This window comes from Sylvia atricapilla, chromosome 5, assembly GCF_009819655.1.
Source record: "Sylvia atricapilla isolate bSylAtr1 chromosome 5, bSylAtr1.pri, whole genome shotgun sequence".
Taxonomy (NCBI): domain Eukaryota; kingdom Metazoa; phylum Chordata; class Aves; order Passeriformes; family Sylviidae; genus Sylvia; species Sylvia atricapilla.
Window position 1 is genome coordinate 8,770,970 of NC_089144.1, and position 26,428 is coordinate 8,797,397.

General features: G+C 35.1%; 1 protein-coding gene across 13 annotated transcripts in view; it reads right to left on the reverse strand.

Annotated features, from left to right (window-relative positions):
• The window catches only part of CPNE8 (copine 8), a 75,589-nt gene that overhangs the window by 12,744 nt on the left and 36,417 nt on the right, over positions 1 to 26,428 (reverse strand). For 7 of the 13 annotated variants that reach the window (XR_010743557.1, XM_066318614.1, XM_066318619.1 and 4 more), the window contains 9 exons: positions 25,766 to 25,869; positions 23,847 to 23,951; positions 20,533 to 20,574; positions 14,931 to 15,006; positions 12,238 to 12,291; positions 9,092 to 9,153; positions 5,185 to 5,231; positions 4,366 to 4,547; positions 2,280 to 2,407 (listed from right to left, as the gene is read on the reverse strand). Coding sequence is in view for 10 of the 13 variants with exons in the window: in XM_066318614.1 (XP_066174711.1) it covers positions 2,280 to 2,407; positions 4,366 to 4,547; positions 5,185 to 5,231; positions 9,092 to 9,153; positions 12,238 to 12,291; positions 14,931 to 15,006; positions 20,533 to 20,574; positions 23,847 to 23,951; positions 25,766 to 25,869 (800 nt within the window). In the remaining 3 variants the exon portion in view is untranslated. The other 6 variants (XM_066318615.1, XR_010743559.1, XM_066318622.1 and 3 more) reach the window with 6 other exon arrangements.

Here is a 26,428-nt window from a genome sequence, read left to right on the forward strand (position 1 = left end):
TGTTGAAGTCACAACATTTATAAGAGTTTGGAGAAAGCCACAACTAACTTACACAACATCACCATCTTCCACCCTCTCCTCAGGATACAGATGGGTAAAAAAGCCATACAAGCAGTGACCCTGTTGGATATCCCCTCTTTGCATGCTGGCAGTAGGGGCTGATAGCTAAATACTGAGATTAGCAAGACCTACCATGAAAGGCATTTTCACTGCCATGCAGAGACTTCTTTTATCTCACTTTGCCACAATGCTTATAAACTTTCCAATGATGATTGCATTGACAAGGAATGATGGGAGAGTAAAATAACCATTATTATCCTCTCTGAGCACTTAACACTGTCTACATACCTACACTGAAGAAATGGAACAGAAATCTGGACATTTCGAATTTTCAGTTTTAAATGCTCCAAAGCCTTTTGCAAGAAAGATCTTATATGAGGAGGGGAGATGAGATATGACACTAAGTTGAATCTGGTGTAGTTAAAATAACTCTGTAACTGAGGAAAGGATTAAAAAAATCAGTATCTCCCTAAAAAGTTTCCAAAGAATACCGAGATCACAACGGGATAGTAGTATCTGACATTGTTTAAAGAGATTTCACCAGTGGCATTCTTTTAGGTAGGAGGAACGTAGAAAGAAGAAATTTCTTTGAGGCTCAAGGTAGGTTTAAAGAGTAACTGCAGGGCAGTATCATGTCTATGAGAGTCACAAGAATAACCGAGAAATTGAACCTTGAAGGAAAATGGTGTTACTGAGAACTGGACTGATACACAGACTGCTCTAGGGATGATCATACAGTAGAAATCCTTATGAAGATATTTAGTTTTCCCATTACAATGCAGTATGATTTGCCACAAGGAGGAGCTCCCAAAGTTTGCAAAAACTTGATATTTAGACAAAAGTTCAGTGGAAGAACTGCTAATACTGGTGGACAGTCTTCTGTTATTCTGCAGAAGTTGGCAAATATTCCTGGAAAACAACTGGTGAGAAAAAGAACTAATTTTATACCAATGGTTCGATACTATTGGATCAAAAAATTCAGTTTTTGCAACGAACAGGCTTGAGATAAATTGCCAAGTTCTGAGTCAGCATCTCAGTTGCTATGACCAGTTCTGAAGAAAAAGAAAGAGCCAGGAAAATTGTTGAGATAGATTTCCAGATAATGTGGCTAATGCAGACACTGAATGCTGCATATATGAAAAATTGCTACTGAAGATAACATGTCAAAGAAAGATTAAAGGAGACAGCTACTCTCAGATAAAAAGCCATGTAATATACATATACATAATTTTAATGGTATGATCTGAAGAGAAAACAACTAACCCTAATGATAAATAGCTGAAATCAGCTATCTAGCCATGCTAGAGGGCACAGAAAATTATTTGCACCACAAAATTTGCAAATTATTTTCTGCTGGTCCGTAGAACTAACAACAGCAAACCAGATAGTATATAAATATCTCTTGCTATTAAAATTAGCTATTTTGTAAGCTCATAAATAAAACATTACCAGTACAATGATTTGCAGATCCCTACTTCTTTATTTTGTAACCTGCAGTTCTTTGTGTCTATAAATAAAATCTGTTCACCAAATCACCTAAGCCATATCACTTTCCAATATAAATTCATGGGGGTATTATGCTGCCAAGGTCTTTAGCTCAAGATTATAAGTCAAGATCTTGTGTGCCAAAATAAGGCAGCATTATCCTTCTTAAGAAACTTCCATAAACACAAGAAGGTTTTTACTTTGAGCAGTTAGATGACGTGTTGCATAACAGCACCACAGCTCCCCAATGGTGACAGCTGCATCACTGCCTTAAAAGTACCACTACCAGCTGGGAATTGTTGGTCCAGAGACACCTGGAAGATTTTGTTGGCCTTTGGGACATTTAAGAGATCAGAGAAACTACACATACCGAAAAAAACCTCAAGAGTTTGTAAAAAATTTTGATAGATACATATATTTTCTGTGAAGCAATAATTCTGCGCTCTAAAGGACAAAAAAGGAACATGACATGACAAAAATTTTCTTTCCTTATGATTTCTGCTAAGATTTTGACTCAGGCTGGTCAACTGGATCACTTATATTTCTTTTTAATGAGCAATTAAATTCTGCATAACACCAGCACATGGTCTTCAAACCTACTCAAAGTCACAAGGTAATCATGGGACTGAATAAACAACTGCCAACAAATACCTCTCTGTAACTGCCTTCCTTTTACATGTAGTAGTTGTTCTGACATGAAGAGGTTTCTGCACAGCACCTGTTGTGATGCTTACCTGGCTACATGATTAATTACAGGAGCAAAGTTTGTTGGTCCATAAAGCTGTACAGATTTTAGACTCCTGTAATATGCCTCCATTACACCATCAATTCCATGGCAGTATGGATTTTGAGGGTTTCCGTTCTAATGAAAACAAGAGATGATTAATCACTATAAGTAATTATAAAGTAAAAATTATGTAGGTTAATGACCACTAAGCAACATACATTTTTAAAAGGCAAAGACCTAAGCATTCTAAGATCTATTCAGAGAATCTACTACAAACACCCACTGTATGTCCATGTCTGCTTGTGAGTGTTAATTGCTGAGGTCAGGAGGGTCTACCAGCCTCAGCAGTCTGAATCACTAGGGTTCCTAGACATAAATACCACCTTTAGTGTAATTAAAGACTCTTTAAAACATACAACAGTAACAAGCATTCCCCTGTGTGGATTTAAGGTCTGAATTAGAGGTCAGATGTCAAACTGGAAGCATGTTTAGGAGCACAGTTCAGGGTCAGTGATATATTCTTTTAAAAATGTGAAAAAAAAAAAAAAAAAAGAAAACAAACCAGTAGCCAGACCCTGAGGTTCATACACTTACAAGACTGTAAGGTAAACAATAAACTTTATTGCTTTGGCCCAATATTTCTGCATTGAAAAATTATTTTTTACCTGATATAAACAAATGAAGAAAGGAATGTACTCCTTGGGAGCCCACAAAATGGCTGGTACTGTAAATTTTTAGGGTAGGCATTTTACTACCCATCTCCATAATGATTCTTTAATGAGGTTACCTACTTACAGATGGCAATGCACATATAAAAGCTGAATTCCAGACCAGTGTCAGGCCAGGCAAATGATCTATTACAGTAAGCTTCAAAACCTTTCAAATCATCCTGCTCTCCTTCATATGGCAACACCTCATTAGCTTAGTATGCCAGGACCTCATTCTGAAGTAAAGCATACTTGCCTGAGAATCCAGAAAACTAAAGGGGATTTTTGACAGAATTTGTCTAAAACATTAAAAGAGAAAGCTGAAAACACTGCTTACCATTCCACGGGAGACACCTATGTATGTTTATATATGAAGGAAGGAAATACACACAGACATATGTATGTGGTGCTTTTCCTTCTGTAATTTATGAGCCATCATGATACTTTAAACTTAATTAATTTTAGAAACATCCTTAAAACTGAAAGATGTATCAATATATCTGAACTTGCTATACAAAGTCCAAAGTCTGCAATTTAAATGAGTATTTGCAATGGCACCTGTTTTAAATTACTATCTATGTGGAAAACCTTTCCCTGAGGTAAGATATGTTGTACTCTTTTCTAGCACAGGCTGACAGAAGAAACACACATCTACAGTCACCAATCTTCTGCCATGTCTTTGATGCTACCTGATTAGAAGATCCCTCTGATATATCCACATTTGCTGTAATTGTGACAACTTTATCCTACTCTGAGAAGAACAAAAGCCTAAAAATAACCAAGTAGATAAAATAACAAGTAGATAAATAACAAGTAGATAAAATAACTATTCACAAGTGTCAGTTATACCAGAACAACCTCTCTGACAAATCCTGGTAGACTTTAAGTTTGCAATTTAACTGACCCATGGACCAACCTCAGATTTGTTTTTATCAACTCATCTTTTAGTCCACTTAGATATCCCTGTGTCTCTGAACTAGGAGCCTGTAAAGATAGAGATCCCAGAAAATGAGACAGAATAAGAATAATGATGAAATATTATCTTGGAACATGATTCGTTTGCTTCTTTAGAGAGATTAGATTCAGTCTGAAGCCTTTAAAGCATCTGTTTCTCAAGCTGCTACAGCTGAGGTTAAAGATTATTACTTTTCTTTATTACAATTTTTGGTCTACAGGGACTTCTTGACTCCAGATTTCTCTCCAAAACTTCAAGTGAAGTAACTTCACTATGATGAAGAGTTTTGAGACAACTATTTAGAGCTGGCATGGAAGACTTAACTCATTCTCTGTTCTCTACTTGTTCAGTAACTCCCTTAGACTACAACCTTAACTCCCAAAATTCTGTTGTAGTAAAGAAATTTAAAAAACATGTATTAATTTACTTACCAGTGCAAATTCATGTGAAACTCTTCCATCTGGAGGAAGTCTAGCTCCAAAACCTAGAGCTGGGAACATTTTATCACTATCATAGTCCTGAATTATTTCACCAACAGCTCTCAGTGCCATGCCATAAGCATTCAGCTGATAGGGATTCATGTAGTGCAGTGAAGTTGGCTGTGAAGGGTTACCTGTTGAAGCAAGGATCAGTTTTACTTTAAAACTGAATCAGAATTTTCTCTCTTAAAATAAGCAGTTGTATCAGGTAAAAACGTAGTGTTCTGAATAAATTTTAAAAGTAGTAGTTTTTTAGTAGCTCTAAATAGATTTTAGCACAAAAAGCTGTATTTCAGCATTGAAAGGACAGCAAGAAATTAGTAGATTTGTGTAATTTATACACTTTTAAGACAAAATTTACAAAAGTACTATGACATTCTGAGAGCAGCTTTGGAGGAGGATCACAACTTATCTCTGCTCCACCCCACTTCAGCCTCATTCTGCCTGGAACTATTTGGCCCTTCTCAATGGGTTCTTCAAAGTTTTCTCCCAGCAGTTTTAAAAAACTAAACAATAATAATAAGAATCAAAAACTGCACAGGTTATTTTCAAACTGCTTCTGATTATTAAATTTTATATGTAGCTTTTCCAGCTTTTATCTGTTCTGTTTGTCCTGCTTTCCTGGACAGGAATTGGACTCCTATCTGTTGCTCAGCAAAATGAAATCTTGAGTCCAGGTGGTGCCAGCTAAATACTGTTACAAACACACATATGTGCACTTAAAACTGAACACAGCACAAACACACACAAGATGTTTATTTTTATTCTCACCATTGGAGGCTGTGAAATCAATAGCGACTGTGAAATTGATTTGGGTTCTGCAAAAAAGCAAACACAAATTTTATTAATAGTTGTACTGCTGTGTAGAAAAATAAACCAGAGATGGTAACATCATTTGTGGACAAACTGTAGGACACTGACTTTCTAAGAGAGGAAATAATCACTTGAAAATATAAGGCTCAAGCTAAGGGCTACAACACTGACTCATTAACACGTTGAAAACAGTTACTTGACTCCATAATTCTTTTTTTCCATGGTTTATTAAAAAACCTAAATAAATCATTAATAAGAACTTAACTGTCATAAATATTATTAATTCCTTTTAACAGTAATACTAATTTTTCCTTGGACATATTTTAACTGTGGTCATGCAAGATGTCCTCTCCCAGCTGAGGTGAATATCCAAACAGAGCAATGTGCCTCATGAATTCAGTGCTGCATAGATCTCTACCACTTCGCCATCATTTAGTTGGTATAGAAGTACATGATCTACTTGAAAGTGGACACGTGATTTTACCCTATATTATTATATACAACAAGAAATGAAGAAAGTATCTTAAAAGGAACAGTAATCCTCACCTCACAGCCACAGAGAGAGTAAAGTGAAACCTGCCATCTTTTAATACGAGTTCCATCAGCACTGATATACATAAGGGAACAAATTAAGCCTGAATGTAGTTTTTGACTGGGCTTGATTATGGTTTTTTAAACAGTACATTGGAAGGAAACATGGATTTCCCCCTGTGGCTTCAGAATGACAACCAGCTGGTCTGTCAGCAGGGGGGAGCAGTTGAAGGTTTGAGGACCACTTACTGCACAGAACTCTACAGCAGAGCTGTCAGAGTAACTAATTCTACCAAGAGGCTGCATCCTCTCCATGGCATCTAAACCCCCAGTGTCACTTTTAATTTCCCCTTTGCAGATGCTTGCTGAGCCAAATGTTGTAACATCATACAGAAGATTTCGCAGATAAAGTTCTCTTCAAGATCTTCCTCTTACACAGTTTTATTACTTCTTGATAGTCTCCAAGGATACAAGAAACACACGGCAAAGCTTCCAAAATACCAAGCTATGGCAGCCCTTGCTTTGTAACTTTCTCTTGCCAGGTCTCCTGTGAACAGCAAGTATGCCTCCCATTACAGTGGATAGTGTACAGCCTGGATTAAAACAGTCATGAAAGGAGGTATGAATTTCCCTTTCAACCATCAATGATTCAATACAGTTCAGCTAAAAATACATGTCCAAATCCTTTTGCATCCAAAAGATCTATGGGTGTTTATTTCTAAAGACCTGGATGAAGGTAGGGCTTTTAACACAATGGAGGAAAACATTTCCTCTTATCTTCCACTAATCTGCAACGAAAGAGATGACAAGATATTTCAGTTGCAAAAGGATTCAGCTCCTGAATTTTACTGATTTACAAATAACTAGCTCACTACCTTTTCCAATAAGTCAAACAGGCCAGAAACTTCTGCACAGAAATATCTTTTCTGTCCACTAAATCTCAGAGCTCTTTGGCTTCTGATCTTTCTTCCAGACAAAAAAAAAAAATGAGTAGACACTAAACTAGGTTTGACAGTCATTCCTGCAAATTCAATTGCATTCCTTTCCAAGACTGCATCCCTCACATTGCTGAACTTATTCATATATTTGGAGGTGTTTTGATAGAAATATGTTACTAACTGGGGCTGCATTAAGCAACAGGAGAAATTAAATTTTGAAATAAACATTTTTTTAGCACAACATACTTTAAATGTGGGAAGGGTCAGTGTGGCAAAATATGTGATTAAGTATCAAGATGTGAGGAAAAGCCAGCAATTAAGATGGTGCTATTTGATGTAATATTCAGATGCAAAAGAGACATCCTCCTCTTTTCTGTCATGCTGCTATAAATCCAGTCTTACAGAGTAAAATGAAATCTGAGTTTACAGACAAACATCTACTTCATTCTCCATATTTCTTCAAGAAAACAACACTCATACAGATGATACTGGTAATCGAATATCCCAATTAAACAGATTCAGACTCAAAACATAAATGAAATCAATACTGTAATCATAATCTGTTAAAGCTGTCAAGATTTCCACGACATCTGCAATAATTCTAAACAGCTCAAACAAATTACAATGGAAGTTTTGAACATGAAGTATTTTATAAGCACACATTTATGGAAGAGCAAATATGCAATTGTGCCTGTTGCAGAATCAGTCCTTTCTATCTCCTGCCTATCTAAATGGAAGAAAAACAAGGAACTTTAAAAACCCAGTTTTGGAGGACATGATGAGGAAACAGACTGATTAATGACAAAATCTTCTCTTTCCCCTTCCTTCAAATATTTGTCAACTGGACTTTAACTGATGTGTAGTAATATTAAATGAGACAAACAAAGGAAGGGAAAAGCCTAGAAAATAACTCTGAGTCTGAGCTTTCTTGTCATGTTTACATAACTGCGTATGTTGCAGAAAGAAAAGTAAGGTTTTATACAAGTGCTTCTACAGTTTTCAGTGGCATGTGCATAGAAATAATTGTATGAATCACTAAAGAAGATTCTATATAAAATAATTAAATAAGTATTACTGCCCATACTTTTAAACATACTTTTAAGCATTCTACTGAATTATATCCCTTTTTTGTAAAAAGAGCAGAAAAAAGTTTAAGTGGAATTTACTAATATCACAAGTCTTCTGTGACTTGCAGTTAACAAGATGTATACAAAATATCAATAGGAAAACCACAATATATTATTAAAAAATTATGTGACTTTTTTGCAGAATGTAGATAATTAGGTTTATTAACCTGTATTGTAGCATCTCAGTGAGGACTGTAATAGACCACCCTGAAAAGATTATATAAGCAGTCCCTATATAATTTTTTTTTTTTTTCAAATTTAGACATAAACCTCAATTCCTTATACCTGCTCTTTCTGTAGAGATGAATTTTGAATGAATGGGGAATAGAATGGTCATGGCATATTTGTACAACACACTTCAAAGGAAACAGCTGCACTAGAGGCAAGACTGTTTCTTCATGTATTTGTGCATACACAGACTTCAGTCAATAGAAATTTGTGGTAAACATGGATGGATGGCCATTTCCAACTTCTGTGTAAGTCCACAACAGGAATGTAGAACTGCCACTGCTGGGACTGAAGGCAAAGTCCTGTATAGCTACTGTCAAAACAAAGCACAAACTTTTTTTATTTCCACTGAACTCTAGTTGAAGACTTCAAAAAAAGAAAAAAAAAAAAAAAAAAAAAGGAATTTTTTTCTTCACAGGTAATCAATGCTCTAAAAAACATGTGGAATGTATACTCAAACTTAATGGCCCCAAAAATCCAAAAATAAGTGCCTAGGAATGCATAACGAATTTTCATTTATTTTAGAGAAGTATAACGTTCTGGCAGGGATGTTAAAAGCCAGGAATTTTTCAGACTTGGTTACACTTCCAGGCACCTTCTAGGGTAAGATATTTGACACACCTGTCTCTACTTCTCTTTAGAAAAAGTGATGACAAATGAGAAATCAAACATATTAAAAATGTTAATTAGAATTGAAAAATGCCTTTGAAGGGGAAAAGCTCTAAATAAACACCAGTATTAAATACACCAAAGCTGTATAATCAGAAGAAACAGACAGCATTTTAATAATTTAATAATATATAGATCATTCCCTTTTGTTTAATTACATTTTTTCTGGCTAATCAGAGGTAAATCGTTTCCAGTGTTTTAGTATCAACTCCAATTCCAACAGTAAAAGTTCCATAATTTAGTAACAATCTGCATGCTTTATGTAGGAAAGTACAGTCCCTAAAATGAGGAAATAATGCAGCTCCTTACAGATGCTACTGAGAGCCATAAAGAAATCGTGAAAACAAGAAAGGTTTGTTGCTAATCACATACCCGCCTTTAATATAGTCAAGGAATGAAACTTCTGTTTCAATTAGGAAGGAAAGCAACGTTACCTGAAAGCAAATAAAAGAGAGTCAGACATGAATTGTGTGTTTCCCAGTTGAACAAGCAGAGACATAAGCACAATGTTTTTCGAGCTCTGTCCTTAGGATGTAATTTCCTACAGTATTAAGGGAAAAAAGAAGATTAAAAAAAGATATTAAATAATTTCAGTAGGCAGCTCTTGAAAGGGAACAGACAGATTGAGAAGTCTATAATTGCCTTCTTTCTTTTTTTTATTTAAGGAGAAGGTAAGGTGCAAAAGATTGTATTCCAGAGCAGGTTACCACATACATGTTTTCTGATTTCTGTGTATACCTACAATTGAATATTACAGGGTATATGATAATGCACCCATTCTATGAGCACTATAACACTGTTTAAAGAACTCAATTACAATTATTTATGTAATTACTCATCTCACATTAAAGTATTGAGTATTAATGCAAGCCTAGAATGCAAAAATCTAGTAAAGGATACTCATATAGGAAATATATAATTTTTTCCAAGTAGTATATACATACTACAAATAAATATAGTGTGTGTGTGTATGTATGTGTATATGTGTGTGCACACACATATATCTATATATATAAAAATGCAAAGGTAAGAAATTTCAGCAGTCCCAGATTTTATCATTCAGAAATGACAGAGATCTAAAACACAGAGTGATCTAAAGGTGTTACTGGCATTTTCAGCAATCAACTCACAGAGGTATAAACTCAAGTGGAAAAGATCCAGCATTTAAGATCTTCATATATTGTGTAATATTTATGAATAATTAAAATTATTTTAATTTTATGTACACAAATTCTCTCATTACATAAGTGGAGCAGGCAGCCAGTGAAAACTGCTTAAGTGACTACTCAGAGAAAATCCATTAACAAAGATACAAGGAATAAAAAGGGAATGGAAGTCTATCACAAAGTTTTGTGTCCACTTGCAGTAAAATATAAATATTGAAAATACTATTATGTTGTAAACTTAGACTCAGAATGAGATTACAGGTAGTAATTCTGTCTTCTATCCCATTTCCTTGTCACAATTCTGTGTGATTGAGTGATTAGCTAAGCTTAAAATCACCCCTCTAGCTGAGAACAGAAAACCATAACAATGTCCTACCAGGCTATCAATTGCATAGCCATGCAAAAAAGACCAAAATTTCTCTGCATTTTCCTACTGGCACAGTAATATTAATGGTTGATCTGTCCTTACAGCTGGTTATCTTGTTCCTAATTAATTTAAGCAAATATCTTCACTGATTTTAGAAGTTCAAAAATGAAAATGGGAACCAACTCCCAAAGAGGCCAAAGTTTTTACTTACATATAGGCAATGACTACCAACGCTTCAAGTTTTATGCACTGAATTTTTTATTTCACTACTAGGTTTTGTTTAAAACTAACCATATATTTGGAAACACTTCTGCCTAGTATGTAATTTGACTACCTGAATTTAAAATGACCCCTTAAGTAATAATAACTTGAGATGTGCACATTATGCATATAGTCCTTAAATGCTATAGTGAGATAGCAGTCAATGGTTTATACCCACTCCAAGTTCTCCAAAACTCTACCTCCTATTAATGAAAATTATGGTCTTAGTGCCTGGCTTGAAAATTTAAAAATTCGTGGAATAAAGAACATCTTGGGGAAAGGATGAGGACAAGAAAAACAAAACTGTAGGCAAGCACGTAAGAAAATGACCATGTGGAGAAGCAGAAGGGAAGCCTGAAGGACTACTAGAAGTAAGAGCAAATGGGGACAGAGATGACTTAATATCAAAAAGAATTTACAAAACCAAGAGAAGAGAAGGAAAAAGAAAAGAAAAGGTAAAGAAGGAACAAGGAAAGAAAATCGCTACCAGCTGTTTATTGGAAATTTTGATGTAATTGGAAGTAAAAAACATGACAATTGATTTTGCCTGTTCAAACATGAGTAAAATACGTTTTTTCAAATGCAGACACATCCTTGTGAGGATGCTGAAGTATTTCAAACCAAAATCAACACGAAAATTGAACGTGAAAATACTTTTTTTTGTCCTTCTGTACCCTAAGGCAGATTTCATACCTAGAATTTTGAGTGCACTTTTAGCACTGGTTGAAAATAACCACTTTACATAAGTTGCTCACTCACTAATTTAATGAAATAGAACTTGATTTTAACATGGTAGATTTTAATAAAAGGAATATGTTAGCAAAGAATAAATTACCTAATGAATTAGATATTGTATGGTAAATTTTAACAGGCAAGCTGCTTCTGCCAATTTTTCATAATTCAAAGCAAAGGTAGAAAAATAAGTTTTTATTTTCTCACTGATAAACAGAGTTAGACAAGAATGTGAGGATGTCAAAACATTCCTTCAAGGCTACTTTTCAGCATGAAAGTAGCCCTACTGACTTCAGTGGAACTGTTCATGTGGAAAAAACCCACATGGTGCATGTGTTTACAAAAAACATCTCTTACAACTGTTTAGGTTTTCCAATATAACCATCCTCAACATTTATCTTCACTCCTTTTTAAATGATGTTCTGAACATCATGGATGTCAGGACATCAAAGCTGAGCAAGTGCTGTAGGGAAATACTCACATTGCTATCAAATGGTTCATAAACATGAGAACAGAATATGGAAAACAAACTAAAAATGAGAAATTCTCATCCCAAACAATAATAACAGATCTTTCAGAATAAATTTACAAAAAAACCTGTTGGCAATAAAAATTGACTACTCTTTTCAATTTAGCCATGATAAGTGTACTAGCTTTTAACAATGCTAGCTCAGCAGATGAAATTAAAAAGAAAATGTGTTTGTAAAAGTGCAAGTATGTTTCAAATAAAAATTTAAAATATACTGTCCAATATCTTCAATTATTTGACTGAAATTTTGGTAGAGCTTATTTTGAAAACCACTGGTGACTTGACAACACACTTGGAACAAATTTTATATCACACTCTTCAAACAAAAAAACATCTGAAAATAAATGCTGTGTAAAAGTAAATAGTTTATTGTGGTTTTGACAGAAAGTTCTATTCTAATCCTGTTAAATTATGTTTGAAGCAAGAAGAAAAACACCCAATAACATAAAATATATTTACTTACTGTTCCAGAATTAACATACTTTTTCTTTTTCCCTTTTTTCTTTGGATTTATTACCTAAAAACACAGATACAAACATTAAAGCAGTATGATCCAATATAAAGATAACTGTAAGGTATTTTCAATGCAGAAAGTATTCTACTTCCAGTGCTTTCTACATGTATTCAGCACCTGTTTACTGATGCATCTTGATGCTGGGATATGTGCATGTTGAAAACCAGTGAATTTATCCTCACAGTACTAGCCATGTGAGGCACTGCTGGTACTCATATTTGACAAATAAGGGATGGGGGCAACAGAATATTCATTATAACTGAGAGCTCAGTGAAACACTCTTAGAATTTTCACAAGATTCTGCATTTTTCTGCATTCCTGATTGCAGCGTTTCCATGGATGGTGTCACTCCTTTGTCACCTCACAACGCATCTCTCCACAATCCAGTTAATCTGTTTCCATCTGCTCCTCACAGCACTCAAGAAACACAAGAGTTGTTCTACTCCCAATTTCTATACTCGGTGCAATGACAGGATCTGGCTGACAGGAAGACTGAATTTCATGAAATAGGTAATTTCATGAAAATGTTGAAGATCACCACCTGACTGGCATACAGGAGTTGGGGGGTGCCTCAGTGCACTCCCCAGACCCAAGATCTTCACAGAGCTGGACTACAAAGCATTAAACAGTTTTCCTGGATGTCTGGGACCCATGCCTATAAAATTTCTCACTGTAGCCACCAATATTTTTTTCCCTTCTGGATACCTACAAAAGGCAAGTCTCGGATAATTTTGTTACATACACATGAAAATGTACTCCTTCTTTTCCAGAAATGCACATGGAATTGGAAGCAAAACATTATTTTGTTAATTAGGTCATTCAACGATCTCCTATGTATCTAGGAAATTCAATGCCTTATGGTTTACTGCCAAGTTTCACTGTTAACTGCTCACAGATGTTCTGCAAATGATAACGAATAAAAACATTCCCAATGAAACCTTAGTCACTTATCAGTGGTACAAAACATTTGAAGAATTTTGCCTGAAAATGGGCAAACTAGTAACACTTCTCCTCCAACCAAAATGAAATAACATTTAAGGATCTTACTCCTTGTACAACACAGAACAGCAGTGAAATGTAAGGCAGGAAGAGACAACTACGATTTGAGGTCTTCCCAAACAGGCTAAACAAGTGACTCATTCTTTTCCTCCTGTATGCCACACTAATGTTACACAGTAAGTATTCTGCAAAGCTTTTACTCCTTTATACACATATAAGCCCGTTAACACTCAAAAAATACCAAGTAACTCCTGCCCCTCCCCTTAACAGTGTCTGATGAGCAATAGATTAAGCCTGTGTAATGGTGGTAATTAAACAATGCAGTAATTCTTGTTGAACCAAAATCTTAGCCAGAAAGTGACTCGTGCTGACGTTTGCCCAGAAGAGGAAGATGAAAGTAACAGGCTGCCTGTCTGCCCTGTGGCAGTTCATTCACTGCTCCCCAGAATTCAATGGTCAGGCCTGAATTAGCAGCATATTGCTTGCCAGCAGTCATTAAATGCCAAAGAGAAGATTCACTTGAACTTTCTGCTTCAGGTAACTTGACAATTGGCTTCTTAGGAATTGCAAGGAACTGCACTAGAGCTTGGAGTGAAATATCATGGGAAACAAGGCATATACTTGGGAGCAAAGATGAATGAAATGACAGCTTGTTTCTCTCCTGTAATTCATAGGACTATAATTATTGTAATTTTTACAAGGGCTTTTTTTATTTTTGATTCAACTTTAGAAATCAAACAACATTTTTTAGCCTCTAGAAATTTTACATCCCTGCAAGAACCTGGACAGCTACATGAATTATAATTAACCTATTACAAAAAGCTCAATTGCAAAGAGGTGGCTCTAGCAAGGTTACTAATCTTTAAATATGGGACATTCACTCAAACTTCTCTACCTGCCTTGGGTTAGTCTGTAAAAGCAAAACATTTAAAAAAGAATTTGCCCAGTATTTTTTGTTGTATTACTGTACAGACTGATCAAGTAGAAGCAGTACTCAAGAACGGAGGACTGCAGAGTGGGGAGGCTAACATGAGCTGCTCAGGAAATACACACTGTTGCTGGGAGTGTGATACTGACACTACATTTAAGAAACTGAAAAATTACTGAAGATGTTATGACAGAATATTCCTGGTAGGGTAGTATTCATGTCAGTGATACAACAGGAGAGGACATTTCCACTGCACACAGTAATCTGTGTTATGACACTATTCACAGGAAACTGCTGTAACTCTGGGGTTGATCTTGGATCCAAATAAGAAAAATCCCATGGCTTTCCGTTATCTTTGTCCTACTCTGCACAGCACCTTTGCTCATCTTCATAATAAAAGTGCAGCACATAATTGGAGCATCCTGCTTCCCTGCCTTCTTTACCTAAACCATTATATTTGTTACCACCTACATTAGGACTATAAAAACAGTAAAATTTAATGGCAGTAGTCTGAGACCAATTAAAGGATACCTTAAGGAATAGCAAAACTCTGTACACCATACAGAAGCAAAAAAATTATTTAAAAATAAAAAGAAAAAAAAAAGAAAAAAAGGATTATAGCTGTGCAGGTTTAACTACCACATTAGTGGCAATAATAGCTTTCCATTGTTCTCATGTATTTCCCTGAGAGTGAGTAAATATTCTTAATACTTACCTCATAAACATTGAACTGAGATTGCCCTCTTGACAGCTCTCTGTAACTTGTTGTGAATTCTCCAATGAAATCATGGCTGTTTGAAAAATAAGATTTTAAATCAAGTGCACCACATTTAGGAATTTAAACATGTATTTTATTGATTAATGCAAAAGAGAGACACAGCCAATATGAACTGACACCCAAGAAACAAGTATTGGCAACAGATACAATTTGCTTAAAATCTTTATGATTCTCTCTGTTTTGTGTCCATCCTATTAGTAATGCAAATTTAGAGTTGGAAAGTATTAGCCTAAAAATTTTTGATGGTTTTTGTTTAACTCAGCTGCACAATGAGAACTATGTTGTAGATCAGTGATCCACCCCAGTGTACGTTTACAGAATCTGAAAAAACAGAGCAGGCTACTGTCACCATTCCCTCAGTGGATGACCACTGGCACTACAAACTCTGAACTGTGTATGAGGCTATGTGAGAGAAAGGGAGTTACTGAAAGCATGAAAGGAGTAACTTAAGCCAGAAAAGACCAGCCCTCCCAATCTGTGTAACATGACATTGAACTTTTAAGGGGAAGACTCAAAGTTTATTTCAGCTCCTCTGCCTTCCCATCATGGAAGAGAAAAGCAATCCACTGAGGCTGCTCAGCTTATGGCATTAAAGTAAATCTCAACCTAACAGCAAAGGAGTGGTTATCAAGCTTCTCCTTTCTAAATTCTGCTCCAGCTCCAAGAATACATTTGGCACTCCTGTGCTGCTATTCAAGGTATAAAAACTGCTTTGTCAATGCAGGGGGGGCACACTGCCAAGGAGGCACTGTGAGCACAGTGGCCAGAGGGAGCTGCAGTGGGGGAAGCTGAGGAAGAGGCCCGGGCTCAGGGAACTGGGGCACAGAAACCACAGAGCTTCCAGACAGGACTGAGCTGCAGGTTTGTATCTCAGCCAGGTACCTGGAATGGAAAGACTGCAGGGGTCAGTGCCCAAAGGATCAGCTACACAACTCCCAGCAGTCACAAGTTCTGTCCCCATTCTCTGCTCTGCCCAGCTGAACTTTCCCCACTGCTGCTCCAGATTTTCCCTGCTGTGCCCTAAGAAGGCATTGTATTTCCTCTACACTCTGCCTCCACATGTGGTGAGCTATGAAGCTAATTGTTTTACCTTCCCTCCAATGGTAAACTAAAATGGAAATCCAAAGTTTTATGACTTTGTGACTTGCAAAACTTGTTTTTAAGAAATTCGGCACCATTCTAATTAAGCTATAAATATTAAAAGCAAATCTAAATAAATCTGAATGTTGCAAGATGAAAAATGGAAACAATCCATAGCAACATAAAATTTCTTTCTTGCTTTATTCATAATGAAATTAAATAAAAGAAATCCCCTCAAATATAAATCTCATTTTCTGAAATCAGCATGAATTCAAAAAATATGTAATTCAAACAACTAAAAGGTTCAGTCATCATGCTAATACAAAATAAGCAAAGCATACTGTAAGAAAGTTGAGAAATACTGTATGTTAAAGGTATTTCTCACAATCCAGATTCAGAACAGGCCACCTCACATGAAACACTTCCCCTTCAGCTGGAAGATCATCAAATTCCTTCCAAACCAAAGACTTTTCCTAAGAAATGTATTTTGGAAGTATATCTGCTTAAATGCTCTCCAGACTGCAAGAGCTATTTTAGCATGGAACAGAGGAAGCCATCCACAAGGTGTATTTAACCTTGGGTAACCATGGCACTGAAGAAAAATATCTATTGCTTAAAATGGAACTTTCCCCTTTTGTAACAGTTCTAACCTTTTATTTTCAAATCAGGTTGTATATTTTGAAGGCAGAAGTTCAAACAATAGTTCAATGACTACCTACAAACCTGCTGCAGCAAACAGGAAACATGAGCCATTCCAGACAGGACTGTCTCTAGGGAGCAAAAGAATCCATTCTGCTTAAAAACAATTCCTCCTTTAATTCTAAGAGACATTGGAAAGCCTCCTTTCCCTATGGCTACACACAAACACTGACAAGACTTGAGCTAGAAAGATAGGATTCCTCTGATGAATCATGTTAAAAAAGTATGGGCATACATAACCAGTCTCAGAGCACTCTGCACTTAAAAGAGCATCAGCTTGGACCTTTACACTCGGTGTTCAGGTGGATGTACATGCCACCACATGGCTGGCTCTGAAGGCTGGGCACCCGTTGGACAAAATATGTCTTTGCCAGATGTTTAAGTCATTAAGATAATATTCTAATATTAATCATCAGTCTTTATTAGTCTCTGGATTGAGAATCCAAAGTACTTATTCTCTTTTCCTGCCCAACATGAAATTTTCCTAGACTTACAGACTTTCAGCCATGAGTGGCACATCAGAACACTGAACCAGAGTCTTAGCACACAGAATAATCACTTAAAGCTCATCTCCCTAAGTTTTCCACTTTTAGCCCTGTGTTTTGAAGTGCTAAAAATAATTTTCAAAATGGTATTAACTTTGAATTTTTTATTATCTAAAGGAAAAAAAAAGATAGAGAAAAGGACAATCATAATCAGAAAGATGTCAATGAGTAAAAAAATGCAAGAATTTAAAAATGAACTATCTATCTGGAGAAGGAAGACAAAGGACAAAAAGTAAGGTGAAAGAGCTTAGAATCTGAAATTTAAAATCTCTCCTTCAGTATTCATATTTTCAGATGAATGCTGTGGCCCCATGACAATATTTACAGCATTATAACTCACACGCCCCTTTTTCTATGTAACAGATCATAAACATCAGGACTGTGAAACGACTTCTGCAACATATATGCTAAGTGAATTTTTTTCTGAAATTAAATGAAAAAGCTTTCAGAGAGAACTAAAAATATCATAGTATTGCTGATGTGAAGTTGTGCACTATCTTATTTTTTACTTCTGTTACACCTGTCTGCAAGTGCTTCATGTATAAGGACACTCAGTAAAAAAGCTCTAAAAATGTGACTCTGTCAAACAACTGGGCTTGTCCCAAGTAACAAAACCAACTTTTGTGACTTATAGCATCAAATATTTTGGGCTTCATACTGCTCTTAGAAGCAATAAAAGGTATCAGAACAAGTTGTTCACATTTTGACAATTTTTGTGCAAAAACTGGTTTGACACAAAGAGATGCTTAATAATTAATGGTGTTAATGTTACCAAGGACATGTATTACTTTGTCAGGAAGTTTTATGTGATGCTTGAAAATAAATAAGAGCTCTCTGATGACAATAATATGATCATGATATTACATTACAATTACTGTAACAACATAATTTAGGAACATGAAGTAAGAAGCTCAACCCAAAGCACAATGGTGCTATTTTTCCAAGCACAGGCAACATAGAATGGGGAAAAGCGGAAAAAACTTCTTAGACTCAGGAAGTCAAAATGAAGTCATGATTCAGAAATCAAGTATATGCACCATAACTTGGTCTTCCTGATTGCAGAACAGTCTGTAATATTGAGAATAACTTCCTTTGCTATCTAGAGAGCAGGCAATCTTTCAAAGATTGGTCCTGCCCAGTCTGCACATCTCTGGAGCAAAGAGATTCAGTGGGGTGAGGTGTCCAGATGGTGTAACAACAGCTTATAAAAACTGTCCATCACAAATGGAAATTAATATAAACTGAGGAGCAGCAGAGTTGTGCAAAAACTTGTTAGAGTAACTCTTGAACGGGATTCATTTCAGATATACTTGGCAATGTCAAAGTTAAATTAGGCACTTAGGTTTTGCTATGATCACTATGTAAGTGTATAGGCACTACCAACTGACAATTCATTTCAGCTAGGATTGATTCAATCAGACCATTTTCCCCTGCAAGCCACTGAAGTAGCTTAAATGATTAGTCCAATCTATTTGTCTGATTTTTGCATTGTCTAAAGTCACATGAGATGAGTGCTGTATCATCTTTCAGGGGAATTTTACATGTAAGATGTCAGTGCTCAGTGTGCTTCTAAATTCAAAATAGACAGAAAGCAAAAAAAAACCCCAAACCATTAGAATAAAAATGAAAACATGTAAATGATATCCTTCACTTTTTGTTTTTCAGATATTAATTTTATAGGTATTCAGCTTATAACGTGAGCAAATGCAGGTAATATTTGAAACTATTTGAGACTGGAGAGGCAAATATGCCTAAAATCTACAGAATGTTCAAAATTTTACTCAGACTTGCAGTTAGTGTTATTTGACTGTCAGATTTCTTCCTTTCCTTTTTAATCTTACAGATTTTGGATAAAATGAGACAGCACATGGGGTTTGATTCCATGATAAAATATAATCCTTAGTTTTTATTAACTGGGCAATACAATTTAACTTTTCATTGCTAGCTTATTTTCAAAAACTGTAGTTTATACACAAATACATAAAATTTTTAAGGATTTGTCAAATCTCATTGAGAAAAGAATGTTAACAGAAGTTTCAACAGGGATGCAATGATTTTTTTGCTAGTATGGCTTTTTAAATTTAAATACACTTATTTTAATTGCTAGAATATGTTATTTTTTCTCTCCAGGGAATATATGATAAAGAAGGATGAATTTACACTGGCAGGTATTCATAGAGGGTAAACATGAGATAAGAATGCTTATAGATCAACAGGCTTCATGATGGAAAACCAAAAAGACAAAATTACAACCCAAGAAAGCTGAATAGGCTTTTGGATCTTGTCAGCAAGGAAACAAACAGCAGCACAGCATAAATTTGCCTATCATGATTACAAGACATGTTAACCACAGAAGCACAATATCATTATTTATAACACTAGAAGCAAATTGCATTGGTAGTATTAAAGACATTACTGGAGAATAAATAATATATTTTAAAAAATCAAAATGCAAGTGCATATCCATATGGTTTAAAATATAAATTGAGATTAATAGGAAATAATTAAGATGCACCAACTTAAAGATAAATGGAAATAAACATATTTCCATGTTTCTAGTACCAAAATGTATGCATATGATTTCGAATCAAAGTATTAAGATATTAAGCTGAAACATTTTTAAAAGAACAAGAGGTATCATTCCACTGTGTTAAAGAATAATTCTACCTTGTTTGTCAAAATAAAGGCAATTTGAAAGGCTCATTTCTTCAAAAAAAAAATGTACAGCCAGTACACTGGGGTTCACAGATATTAAGATTAACAGATATCTTTCCTGAATTTAGCAACAGAAATTCCAGGTCCATTCCACTGTCCTCTTTCAAAGAGAGGTGTACAAAACTCAGGCCTTCCAACTCCAGAGTTTACAATAATGTTTTGATAAAGGCAGACATGGAAATGAACATTCAGACCCAATCTGAAATTAAGGTAATTAATAGGTGGCTTCTATACTGCAATATTTAGGCCCCATGAGTAGCCATTGCAGGTATGTGCATTTTATCATGTTCCATGGATGAATATACACACAGCAGGTTTGAAGTAGGCTATGCATCAGTATTTACCACAACTGCAAAACATAGAGCTGTATCACAGCAGAATCTTTCCAGTACCTCTACCTTTAAATATTGACAATTACCTAACTTTCTCTAATATTATGCTGGACACTAAATATTTATATGTTTTAAAATGTGTATAAACATGCAGGGATAACATCTTACCTTCCATCTCTATCCCAGTCATATACTTCTACTTTAATTGTCCTAAAATAATAAAAAAAAATATAAACAACAACAACAGCAACACAACCCTATTAAAATGTTAAGTATGTACCCAGATTGCTTTTAAGATTAATAGCACAGGGGTGCATCAATTGTGCCAAATCCAAAAAGCAGAATTTTTCAGTCATTTCTCATGGGGCAGCAAATAGCCTGTCAGGTAACAGAACACATCTTCATAAATCAATGTCTAAATACAGTGGAAGCTAAGGAAACAATAAAACACATTGGAAGTTTAACCAATATATTTTTACTTGCTGATGCTCTGAATTTTCTGTGGTTATTTAAATAAATGATTCCTTAAACCTTAAAGTATTATCAAAGTTTTTAAGAACTGTTTCCTTATGAGTAAAGTGAACCCTTGAGGACAGCTCTAACCTAGCTTCAGGGATGACTGGGAAACAGATAAAAAGGAAAAAGCAATTTCCTCAGTAAAGATCAATCATATTTCACATACTTACTTCAAGAGTGGATTTCTTAAAATGCAAATACTACAGAGCATATTATCATCAACATTCTTGATGAAACAGGAAAGATATATGAGGCTAGAGATAGCATATAGTTTTCTTCATCTCCTTTTACTAAAGAAAGTGTATCTATGTAAGGAAATTCAACTGTCATTAACAGTGAATCCTATTTGGCCTAAAATAAACTGAAAATGGGATAGAAAAATAAAACCTCCAGACCTCCTGTATGTTGAGCAACAACTTAACTTACTTTTATTCTTCAGAACAGTTTCACATGAAGTGAAGTCATGAGAGTTGTTTTATTAAGATGGGACAAGAATCTAAGCAATTCCTTTATAATGTGCTTCCATGGAAACTGCTCCTCATTCTTCCAATTACATACAGTCAAATATATATTGATTAGTTTTTTTTACTAAGAAGGGACTCATTGAGGATAAAGCTGAGCAACAACTGACATTATATACAATAAAATATCAAATAGTTCACATCCGGATGTTTTTCCACATTTTTTATATTCCAAAATAGTTTAAGGAGGAGTTGTTTTGTCTGGATGTACCTCTTTTCAACTCAAGTTTAAAGGCTCCTAACCACACCATTTGTTATATTTTTATAGCTCTTGCATAATTCAGGTTGGATTTAAGTCACCTTATAACAAAAACTGATTAAAGTGAAAGTTGTGCTGCAGAACCAAGTGAAAAACAACTCCAAATCTCTTTCATCCCATCAAGTATTTCAACCTTCAAAGGAAACTACTTTCACCTTCAGAGGAATTCAGCAAAAAAAAGGCAATATCAGTGTCTTTTTCCTTAGACAACCATTATTTTACTTACATTTCAAAGCCTGTTATGACAGACAGAACACATCACTAAGTTAAGATTTACATAAGGTTTAGTGGGATTTAAGTTTTGAATTGTCTTACAAGTCTGTGTTCAAATAGCAAAATTATCTCAGTGACAAAACTTGGATTATTAAAATAAATTATTAAGAATATCAAGATAAATTTCTGAGAAGGATCTTCAGACAGGTACCTGAAGTAAGAGCAATTCATCCTTGAATAAAGCTCCTCTCTGCTGAAATTTATTTCATATTAAAGGATTAATTACAGATCTTGACTTTTATCTATTTTGCATGATATGCAAGATATGAAAAGACCTTTCCAATCTTCACATACTGAAATTTAACCTTTACCTTAAAGGACACAGTTTAGAGGATGGGTTTCCTATTTTAATATTAAAAAAACCCACTTTCATTTAAAAATCATCAAGGTAAGAGATGGGTATCTCTGTTTTAAAACTTTTATGCAGAAAATAACTCTAAGTGCCTTTTGAGAGCTCATACTAAGAAAAAGAAAGAACAAAGACATTAGACACTAAGTACTACTGCAGTACTGAAATGCCATTCCTGTGATGTCTGAAAACACTGTATAATTGCACAGTTTGAGAAAAATGATGCAAATCCTGGTCATTCCATAATGAAAACGTGGACAGAGGTCACTCACAAGCATGCACTAGTTGAAGATTTAGTCTCCCCCACACCAGAATAACCATTTATTGTGACAGGTTTTCACTAATAACATTATTCCCACCTTTCACATCTATCACAGGACCCAGAGCACTAAAATTTTATCCATAAAACTATCACTATCTGAAAGAGACCTCAGAGGTTTATGTTTTTATGTATTACCATGTGGATGTCAGGAAGTTAATCCTTACCTTTAGAAAGAAAAGGGTTTCTAATTAAAAAAAACCCCAAACTTTCAAAGTTTTTTCTGGACTATCAGCAGCTTAATTTGAATTAACCTGACAGCTAATGACTACTTCTTAATCTGAAAAATGATTGTTGTATGCAGGACTGTGTTTCATGGAGCCTTTATTCACTGAGCACATTATGTTGTAAGTAGGTCAACAATAGATATACAATACTAATTAGAGGAGTGCTATTACACTTTTAAGTTCCCTTAATTTGGAATGCTGGGGTTATTTCAATATGCCTGCATCACAACATCTTTTCTAATTATTATGAAAACTTTTTTTTTTTTATGATAAACAGTAAAGTGTCCAGAGACTAGCTTAATGAATACTATTTTGCTTATGTATTATGCACATTAACCCAAATACAAGTAAAAAATTCTATTTGAATATGCTCATTACAAAATTGCTCCATTTTTATTGCATCTAAGCGAAAGAGTAACCAACATGGCTATATTTAAGGAGTCTAAAAATAACCATTTCCACTGAAATTTCCATTGTTTGTTATTAGTGGTAAAATGTTGATTAAAAACTTGTTATTATTACCATGTAAAGATAGATCCTTTTGCACAGCACCACTGAAAACTTCAAATCTGAAGATGACTAACTTCTGTTTTTCTCATCTACTAATCTATGTATTTTAAAGGCTTTCATTTATCAGCATCCTCTGACATTGCATTGTCACCCAAGGAAAACAGGTCATCAATTGTTTTTCATTGAAACAATAAAAACTACTTGTGTACACTTGTCACAGAGACCATGCTTTAAATTAGTCTTTTCTTTCTGTTTCTAATTCACACCATAGAGAGCAAAGAATTTTTTTCTAGAAAACACCACTAGCATTTCCTACAGATTTAGCATATCTGCCTTATTTTTCTTAATTCTTTAATGTGATGAATGGTTTTGAACACCTATTACCCTTTCAAAATGTTGATTAAATAACACCAGGGGCTGGACTGGATAGATAAAGTTAAACACAAAAGAACACATAGGTTGGGGAGGAAAAAACTGTATATGCTAAAAAACTTAAGCTACAGCTCACCTGTCATAGTCTCCATTGCACAGTGCTCGGACAGAAATCTTGAATGCCTGCCACACAGGATTTAATGTATTTTTTACAACTTCTGTTTTGTGGCAGATTGTAAAACTGTAATTAAAACAAAAAATAAAGGATATATTTCATATTTATTTACTTTTTTTTTTTTTAATATCATCAAGGATGGAATTAAAAGAACTGCAATCATTCATACATACAAAGTCCATATAAAATATAAGGTAAGAAAAAAAGAAATATAGTGAAATCAGAAGGAAGGGAAGACTGAAGAGATTCACTGGAGAGAGATTGCAGACTAGAGTGCTAAACAACTCTAAATCTAAAATGTTTTTACCCAAAACTTCAACAGGAACTATAATCATTCAGTGAATATTTCAGGGAAGAGCAGTTTCCATCCCACTTGTTTTAACAGACCTTGTACATGCAGGAATTAGTCACAGATCCAGAAAGTGATCTTATGAGGAACTAACTCTTGCTTAGAGATTAAGAAACTGAGCCAAGGGAATGATGGCTTTCAGATTCTTATTCCCCTATTTTATGTCCATGATTTTTTAACCAGGGTTGTCTTAGGTAAAACATATAAATCTCTGTGAGATTCCATGATCACCTCCTCTCATGAACTGTATTAGCACATTCTGCTTCCTCTAAATGATGCAAAATTAAAACACATCTTTTGAAGGTCCCCATTTTGGGGACTGAATTTTTCAAAAGAAAACAAGAAACAAGGTCACTGGTGAAATCATTACTGAAATTCTTCATCCAGTTGCAACTAAAGTTATCCTTTGAGGGAATGAGCTCCTTGCGCCCCAAACGTCTATGCTTTTATCCTGGCTATGATTCAGAAGACATGCCTAAAGCCAAGAAAAAAAACCAAAAAGAGAAAGCATCCTTCTGCCACAGGTGCAGAAGTACTGCCCTAACATCCTGCTGGATTCAGGAGACTCATAAAGCATCACTGGCTCATCCCTGGCTTAGAAGGAGATGGAAAAGAACAGCACCCAAGGCCAAGAGAGGCTGCTGGTACCAGCACCCCCAGTAATACCCAGAGAAGTTTCACAGGTGACCTCAATGCCACTCACAAAGGAGCCAAAACTCCTCCAAGCCTGCAGTTTTACATATGCAGTGTTTACTCAGGAAACTGTCCCTGTAATCTGCCTCCAAGAGAAAAAGAGCAGGTAACACACACACTCCCATACACAGATTTGTTTGCAACTGTTCCACTTAAGCTAGAGAACAAACTTAGTATCATACATCTCTAGCCTCTGGTTTGATATATGTGAGATGTGAGGACTTTCAGTTTCCAAGAGATCTTAACCTGCCAGTAGAGCCCCACAAAGGCAGAGTGTTGTGTTTGCCAGTGCATGTCAAGGCTTAGCAGTGGAACAGAAGAGATTAGCCCACTTAAAAAAATTAAAGCGTGAATGTAGTAAACAGCCATTTGTAAAAAAACATAAATTTTATTTCAGGGATTTTTAAATTCAGTTTCCTAGAACTCTGTCAAAAAGATACATGATATTTCCTAATTTAAATTTGCAGTATAAAATGGTTTTATCTAACACAATTTCTTAGCATTAGCATATTTTGCAGCTACAATTCTCTTTGAGAATTCTATTTAATTTAAATGCACACTATATCTTAGATAAATAGTGTTACTTTTGCTGTTTTATTAAATTGTCATAGTGCTCTATATTTATGAGATATTTACCTCTTAAAACCCTAAACTGCAGTATTTGATCAATTTGTTGCAATAGTTTTATTCTTATGCAGCATAGCATGACAAACTGAAATCCAACAAACATTATAAAATAAACACAGCTTAATCTGAAAAATGTAAAAAAAAGAAAACTATATTATCTGTAAATAATTAGGTTGCCTAACTATGAGCAGAAAAAATACTCAGCACCTACCTGCCATCTTCATTGCTTCGATGAAATACAAGGAAAGGATCAGATTTCCCAAAGAAGTCCTTCTTGTCCAGCTTGTTTGCACAAAATTGCATTAAAACTGAATCCTGAAATGGGTAATAAAAAAATTACAGACAACATGCAGCCTACTACACTAGAAACAAAATAAATGGGGGTATCTGTCTTCTAAATGTCTTCTACATATTCACATTTGTGCAATGTCTTCATAGCATAGTTTGAATGGCTGGAAACAAGAATTCCTCTGTAGAGACACCAGAAAAAGAACAATTTTCTATGCTAAAATGGCTCAGGAGTTTTCAAGGATTTCCTGACATCCAAAACTGCATTCTGAAAGAAGGAGATGCACAGGCAAGGAAAGTATATTAGAACTAATTTTAAAAACTCCAGTCAGGCATGAGTCAGCCTCATTCCTTCAGCGACTTGGACCTGTTGTTGTCCGCTCCTACTGCCGGTCAAGCAAACGGCTGCTGGCTCTTAAGAGTCTGCAACCTTCAAGGAAATGAGCCTGAAAGATACCAAGTACAACAAATAGGGAGATAAGTTTCCTTGCTGTGATCAGGCAAACTGAAAGTCACAGAGGTCCTCTCTTTGGGAAAAATTAAGAATGAGAAAAGGATTATAAATGCAAAGATAAATCTGCACACT